Source organism: Eucalyptus grandis, chromosome 7 (genome assembly GCF_016545825.1).
Source record: "Eucalyptus grandis isolate ANBG69807.140 chromosome 7, ASM1654582v1, whole genome shotgun sequence".
NCBI lineage: Eukaryota > Viridiplantae > Streptophyta > Magnoliopsida > Myrtales > Myrtaceae > Eucalyptus > Eucalyptus grandis.
The window spans coordinates 1429922-1437959 of record NC_052618.1 but is presented as its reverse complement, the minus strand read 5'-3'; the positions used below and the strand labels follow the sequence as shown (position 1 = coordinate 1437959).

Genomic DNA, 8038 nt, shown 5'->3' with positions numbered 1-8038 from the left:
TTCCTAAGTTATGGAAAAATAGCAAAATTTGGTATTGCTCGATTTTTCAAATAATCAGTTGAATGGATCATTCCACCACCTTTAGGTAGTTTGTCGTCTTTGAATTCCACCCAAAAAAAAATATATTGCATTTCAATTAAACATAATAACGAACACTTTGTGTGTAAATTTAGAGAGCCAATGTATGGTCAAGAAGAAAAATAAACCGCTTGCAGTCTCGTCATGGACAAGCTAGTAGGCCCTGGGAGTCTCCATGGGCATCCCGGAATGATCAATAAAGGTAGACAATTACATAAACACAATTAAACTACCATCATAATCAACAAACACCCAAACAATGATGATAAATGGAATTAGTAACTCACAAAAAAATATTACTAATTCATAAAACACCCAAAGCAAAAGCTAATATCCTCACATAAAACACAGGTCGAGTTCAATGTACAAATTTCATCACGTGCCCACTATCAGCACGGGCGAGCTACGCAATCACTCAAAACATTTTTGACTGACAGGAAATGAAAATACCTCTTTCGAGAGCATTGCGTTTGAGCCAAGTTCATTTCCCCGCAGATACCACACTGCCCCCTGAAAATTGATATCCACGGCGGTGGCGGCGCAACAACTAGAAATTGCCAACGGAAGAAATGAATAGATCGAAACGCTTTCAGGCATGAAAGCACGTGACAAGCCCACACGCAAAAGTGAAACTCGGAATCCTAGAAATGGAGGAACGAATAGGGTACATCGGAAGTGAAGGAGTGAACGGAGACATGGAAAAGGGAGCAATTGAGGGAGTGCATAGAAAAGAATCCTTGGCGACGTCAGGGAAAAAAAGTTTAGTTTTTTTCTAGCACACTATAATCTTCAAAATTACGTGAGTATCGTTATTTTTCTCGGTCGAAAAATGTCTTTGTTGAGATCTTATTCATATCAAAGTCAATAAAATAATGCACATCCTCTTGTATTATGCATTTTGATTGTAGTATAAAAAGCACTGTCGATTCTATGCCCTAAATTTGATTTCAAGGCAATAATTAGGTTCGGAAAAATTGAAGTGAATTAATATATAATTGGATTTGATCAAGTCCAACTATATGAATAGACCGATTGCCAAATACAACATAAAAAGGTATTATTACATGAAAAAAGCAAGAATATTGTTGATTAGATTTAAATTAAAACAAAAGGAGCAGGAGAAAAAGAAAAAAAAGAAAAAAAAAAAATAGAAAAAGAATACACTTTATATTTTTTATGGTAAAAATAAACCCCAAAAAAAGAATATCTCAGAAAAAAATAGAATAATATGCAAAAAAAAAAAAACTCAAAGAAAAAGCTTGGAGGCACCTCAGCACTAGCATTCCAACCTGCGGTTAACGGGGGCCCGTCACCCACTTAGGCCGGGGCCCCGGCCCATGACAAAAAATTTTCAGGTTGGGCCGCATAGGCCCAAATTTTTTTTAAAAAAATTGCTTGCGTTGAATGTACGGTCTCTTATAAAGAAAATTCAATACCGGTTTCAACAATATATGCTGGCCCAAATGAATTTCCAACAATTATCATGGCTGATATCTGAAAGAGAACAACCGTATATTTTTACACGGCAAACGAATTAACAAATTCAAATGAACAAACACCTCAGTTATGTGAGAAATAGAAATACAATGAGATGATTATTGAGAATGAAAACATGTGTCAAAAGACATGCCACCACATGGAAAAACTAGATACATAATAAATTTAACAGGAAAAGGTACGTCAAATAGACACCATCAAAGGTAGTCATTATCATTAAAATGCTGTAGAGGAGAGATGAGGTATCAATGCCCAAGCGTACTTCTCAATTCCAGGCTTCACCTGTCCACTTCTCAATGGATGACTTTATAAACGTAGTATAACTCACACTTATAAACATAGTTATAAACGTAGTATAACTCAATGGATGACAAATGGGGTTAAATAACTCACACTATATTTTTCTAAGTCGACATTTCAATAATCAAGAGTGAATGTTTATATGGAAGCCAAAACTCGGCACCTAAAAAGGAAAGAGGAGAAAAGGAGACAAATGGGGTTAAATGCCAGCTATTTATAGGCACATTGCTGCAGTTTATCACTGGCTTCCAAAGATTGGTGGTGTGGTGGCATGGATATGTGTTGGTCCCATCCGGAATTGAAGGACTTGCATTCCTTGAATTCACCATGGTTTGAGTTTGGATGCCATTCCACGACTAGCGCTTCCCTGTCTTGTCCTGAATATTTGATGTACTTGCCATCTATGGGAGATCTTGTATGGTCTTCAAAACTTGGACAACTTCACTCATCCAGGACGAGCATCCGGATCCATTTCAAGGCGGTGAACAGCCAACCGCAAAGCAATCTGGGCACCTTTTCCCGAGAATTGATTTTCGAGCCTTGAATCTATCAATTCATACAAACTTCTTTCCTCTTCCAGATGTGACCGAACGTAGTCAACAAGGAGAAGTCCATCATCAGTGAAGTCATAGGATTTTCTTCCGGTCAGTGTTGACACCTAAATTTTCCCATTAGGATTTAATTGTCTACAGAATTAGGAATTAGTCGTTTAAAAAGAAAAAACAAAAAAAAAAAACAAAACAAAAAAAGAACAACAAAACAAAAAAAAAAGAAAAAGAAGAAAACAAAAACAACAAAGAAAAGAAAAGACATGGAAAGGGCCGGGCCGGATCTCGCCTTGGCCCGGCCCATGCCGCTTTATGTCTCCATCTTTGCCGAAACCCTAGCAACAAAAAGGGGGGGCAGACCTGCAAAAAAAGAGGAGAGCTCAACAGGGGAGGAGGAGAGTGAACAGGAGCTCGAGAGAGACGAAGGAAAAAGCAGAAAAAAGAGAAAGAGAAAACCGAGGCCTGACAACCGCGTCACCGCCGCCCTCCATCTCCCATCCGAGCCGCTCCTAGTCCTCTCGCCGTGCCGCCACCGCTCCTGCAACCAGCTTCGTCGCTGACGCCGCAGCGACCACTGGAGAAACTAAGCAACTCGCCGCCGAAGCTACAGCGGCGACACTGCCGCCGCTGCTCGGCCCTTCGCAACGCCAGCAACCCGCGAAGCCGGCGCCGTTGCTGCCCGAACAAACCAGATCTGAGGGAAGAGGGCAGCGGCGGCGCTACCCGACGCCGTCCGAGCCGCTGCCCTCCGCACGCCATCCCAACAGCCTGCCTCTGCCGGCCACCACTACGCCGTGCCTCCGCCTCTGCCCAGATCTGCCGGCCACGCCTCTGCCCAGATCTACCGTGCCGAAGCGCGACCCCGTGGCACCGCGCATCTGCGTGTCTGCAATCCGAGCGACCCACTGCACCAAGCCGCCGCCCTCCTATCAAAACACCAGATCCCGAGCCTCCACTTCGCCGCCTCTGCTCCTGGTTGCTGATTTTCGCCAGGCCGCCACACTCCTCCTCGCCGGCGCATCCCGTCTCGCCTAGCCACCGCACGCCTCGGCCGCGTCTTCGCTGAGTCCCGACGACGGGAGATCTGAGCTGGTCGTCACTCCACCGCCGAGCGAGCCCCGCACCGGCCCACACCTCCGCGCTGCTGCTCCTGGCCGCGTCTCCACCAGTCACCGCCGTACTCCGAGGCCCAGCAAATCCGCTCCGAGCCTCCTCCGAGCGAAGCTGTCTTCTACCCCCTGCCTGCTGCTCCGCCCGTGCCGCTCGGACTAGCGACCCGACGCCGCTGCTCGCTCCCCTCGCCACGCAACCTGCAGCAGCCGAGCTCCTGTTCGCCGACCCTGACGTCGTCACCGCCCCTCGCCGAACCACCGCCGCCCACACTGCCGCTGCCGCCGAGCCGCCGACGTCCCTGCAATCCCTCTCGGCGCTGCGAAGAAACCCTAGGGTTTCGGCCATGAACCGGGTCGCACAAGTCGGGCGCGGGTCGCAAACCGGGTAGGGTTTTGATCCGTCCGGGCCGGGCCTGCGTGCGTAGGCTGATTTCTCTCTGGGCTGGAGCAAGGTCATTGGGCCGGGTTAGTATTAGATTTTTTTGGGTGTTGGGTCAGGCTTTAGTTTATTTAGGTTTTTTTTTTTGTGGACTGGATTGGGCCCTAGGGCCCGCGAGCTTCGTCGAGGAGGGTTGGGCCTGTCTGTCGGCCCCAACCCCAAATCAGGCGAGGGCCCGACTAATTCTGGTCTGGGCCCAGCCCGGGTCCGGTCTCCGACCGGACCCGACTCGCGGCAAGACCGGGTCGGGTCGAACCGGAACCGACCCGACCGGGTCGAACCTGGGTCGGTTCGGACCGGGCCGATCCGAGCCAACCGGGTCGGGTCAAATCGGATCCGACCCGGTTCGCCCTTTTTTAAAATTAAAATTAATGATATTTTTTAAAAAAAAAAAAAAAAAATTAAAAAATTAAAAAAAAATTAAAAAATTGAAAAATTAAAAAAAAATTTAAAAAATTAAAAATTTCGAAAATCCAAAAATTGTAGGATTTGGCTAGGAATTGTTATGTACTGCCTTTTTAGTGTAATTAGGCATTTATTTGCTCGTTTATTATTATGTAGCATGTTTAATTTGCATATTTAATTATGTTTGATTGCAATTAGGATCTTGGTAGTTATGATTATTACTTTAATGATTGCGCGTCTGCATGATCACCTCACATGTTAGTGGATAAATATAAAATCAATTCAAATTGCTTGCCAAAAATTCATTTTGTTAAATTGAACAAGATTAGGTACCGAAAGGGTACTAATTGGTTAATTAGTGTAATCAAGTCCCCGAACCTAAATTCTCTGGTTGCGTAGGAAGTGAGGCACGCTCCCATGCCTCACTTGGTTTCTAGCCGACCCCAATAGGCTAGTGGCGACTCCTTTTATGCAAAATTTCTTAAGAATATCCCAACGTCACGCGGGGTATGGGCTTGGGAGAGCTCGCACCTAATCTTGGGCCTTAGGCTCGTCTTTTAGGCAATACCCCTAAACTCGTTTCCTCCCCCGGAGGGTAGGTCGTGACAGTCAGGAATTCAAAAAGGACCACACCAAAACCATAGACATCACTCTTTATTGTAAAGTGCCCTGCAATAATATATGTGGGGTCGAGTCGGAATGCCAAGAATACGTACCGATTGATTCTAATCGGATATAAATACAATGCATGGAGTACCCGCCAAATATCTCAACCACCTCTAGCAATCAAAAACAAATAAGGTTGAGACAATAACTTTGTTCTGTCCTTCCATCACTCCTTTTTTTATTATGATTATACTAGTCAAGCACCCTATTGAGTATTAGTGAAATTATCAAAGCAATTGGCGGCATAGAAGTGTACTAAAGCCCAAATTGAGATATTATCGATGATGGCAATTACAAAATACAATATTGGATCTCTCTCTCTCTCCTCCCCACCCCCACGTGACCGAACACTTCTTCTTCTTTCTTCGCGTGCGAACCAGCGAACTGAGGAAGAACAGAAGCTGCAGCTCACCGTCGCCGCTCGCACCGCACGCTCGCGCGACGCCATGCACCCCGCTGCTTCCTGCTCGCGCCTGCCATCCTCACCGTGCGCCGTCCAGCCCCATTCGGCCTCTGCTCAGCCCTATTCCGCCCCGACCAACCGCTTCTGGCCACCGCCCGGCGTCCCCCTTGCCCTCTACCGGCCTTGCTCCGCCTTTTCAGCCCCCGGAGCAGCTTCGTTCGACTAAGAACAGCAGCTGGAAAATGGGTTTCCAACAGCGGTTCTAGGCCCGTTTTGAGGTTTCCGAACCCCGAACCCGAGGCCCGCTTTGGAGTTTGTTGTTCCTCGCGTCGCCCTGTCAGATTGATCCGATTTGCACGCGATTTGGTAAGTAATCTCACTAATCCCTTATTAGTTGGCTAATTATGCTTAAGGGTTGTTTAATTTTAATTAATTAGGTTTAGGTGATTATATTAAAATGGATTAGTGATTATTAGTTAATTGTGATGCAAATTAGTCAAATTAAATGTGTATTTAGTAAGTAGACATGGTCTACTATTTATTGAAAGTATCTTGGGATTTTTCCCAACCCTAATCGGGCTTCAATTAGGCTTTTAGGGCATAAGTAGAATTTTGGTACTTAAATATTAATTTTTGGAATTAAATTAAATAATTATTTATTTTCCGAAAATTCAACTGGGATGGCTTGTGATTGGAATTTTATGCTGGTGATCATGGTGAAGTCCGTTTATTTAATTGGGCTTTATTTTGAGCTAAATTGAATTTTTAGTATTTATTAATTAATTTTCGAAATTAATTAATTAATTATTTATTTTCAGAAATTAAGATTGAGATGGCCAACAGCCGAAATCTTGTGCCGATCGTCGTGGTGCAGTCCGTTTATTTAATTGAGCTTTAATTTGTATGGAATTGATCTAAATTGTGAATTTTATGATATATTCCTATTGAGTTGATTTGATTATTCGATTGCGAATTAATTGGGTATCGATAGTGGATTGGCGAACTTTAGAGAAAGGCGTTGTTTCATAGTGGAATCATGGTAGACAGTAAATCACCTGGAGAAGGGTACATTGGCTCGGTGATTAAGTATTGGCATCTAAAATAACACGTGGCTCGGTGATCTGATACGTCACTTTGGTGAACTAGTACCTTAGAGAATGCACGTGAGTCCAACGATTGAGTATTGGCATCTAAGAGGGCACGTGGCTCGATGATCTGATGCGTCACTTTGCTAAACTAGTGCCTTAGACAGTAAATCGATAGGATAAAAAAGCAGAGCCATATTTTTCATATTGAAACTTATAACCAAACTTTTATACAAAACGCAAACCAAAGTACTACATAACTATTCACATCAAAATGGAGATCTCAAAAGAAGATGGAATCTCAGTCCATCCAGGTCGTACACAAAATTCCTTTCGGTATTATCTTCTTCTTCCAAAAATCCTTCTCCTCAAGTTTCACCTCAAAGATCTCATTTTCAGATTCCTCTTCCTCAGCTCCTCATCGGGGTCCTGAAATGTTTTCCCCAAACCGGGATGAGACTACGTCTCAGCGAGTTCTACCCCACTAAGGCCCGATTAGTAAATAATTATACTATAGGCTGCCTAAATATGCACAGGGCATAGGACTTACCTTGGCCTTAGATCCCACATGCAAGTCAATATAATTCATAATAGGCACCCATTTACTCCAAACAAATCAAACCAGTCGATTACATGTCACACGAATCATTCTCCACTGAGGAATATCTAAAAGCTAGGCCACGTGCATTCTCGGGATGACATTCCAAGTCTCCGAGCCACGTGCCTCAAATCTTGGGCCCACATGCATTCTCTAAGGCGACCTCTTCACCAAGGTGGTACATCAAGTCACCGAGTCACGTGCCATTTTAGATGTCATTCTCAAATACTTGACCTACGTGCATTCTCTAAGGCACTAGTTCACCAAAGTGACGCATCAGATCACCGAGCCACGTGTCCTTTTAGATGCCATTCCGGAACGTCGGGCCCACGCGCATTCTCTAAGGCACTAGTTTAGCAAAGTGACGCGTTAGATCACCGAGCCATGTGCCCTCTTAGATGCCAATACTCAATCATTGGACTCACCTGCATTCTCTAAGGTACTAGTTCACCAAAGTGACGTATCAGATCACCGAGCCACATGTCATTTTAGATGCCAATACTTAATCACCGAGCCAACGTACCCTTCTCCAGTTGATTTACTGTCTACCATGATTCCACTATGAAACAACGACTTTATCTAAAGTTCGCCAATCCACTATCGATACCCAATTAATTGTCAATTGAATAATCAAATCAACTCAATAGGAATATATCATAAAATTCACAATTTAGATCAATTCCATACAAATTAAAGCTCAATTAAATAAACGGACTGCACCATGACGATCAGCACGAGATTTCGGCTGTTGGCCATCTCAATCTTAATTTCTGAAAAATAAATAAATAATTAATTAATTTCGAAAATTAATTAATAAATACTAAAAATTCAATTTAGCTCAAAATAAAGCCCAATTAAATAAACGGACTTCACCACGATCACAGCATAAAATTCCGGTCACGAGCCA

The 8038-nt window shown here is 43.9% G+C and overlaps 1 protein-coding gene across 1 annotated transcript; it reads right to left on the bottom strand.

The window, feature by feature from the left end:
• Positions 1 to 2897: 2897 nt before the first annotated feature.
• On the bottom strand, positions 2898 to 3992 carry LOC120295662. The gene has a single exon (XM_039316957.1). The coding sequence runs from the start codon at positions 3990 to 3992 to the stop codon at positions 2898 to 2900; it is 1095 nt and encodes a 364-aa protein (XP_039172891.1).
• Between the last annotated feature and the right edge of the window lie 4046 nt (positions 3993 to 8038).

Coding starts and splice junctions, on each gene's coding strand:
- LOC120295662 (XM_039316957.1), bottom strand. CDS start 3,992: ATGACCTTGCTCCAGCCCAGAGAGAAATCAGCCTACGCACGCAGGCCC.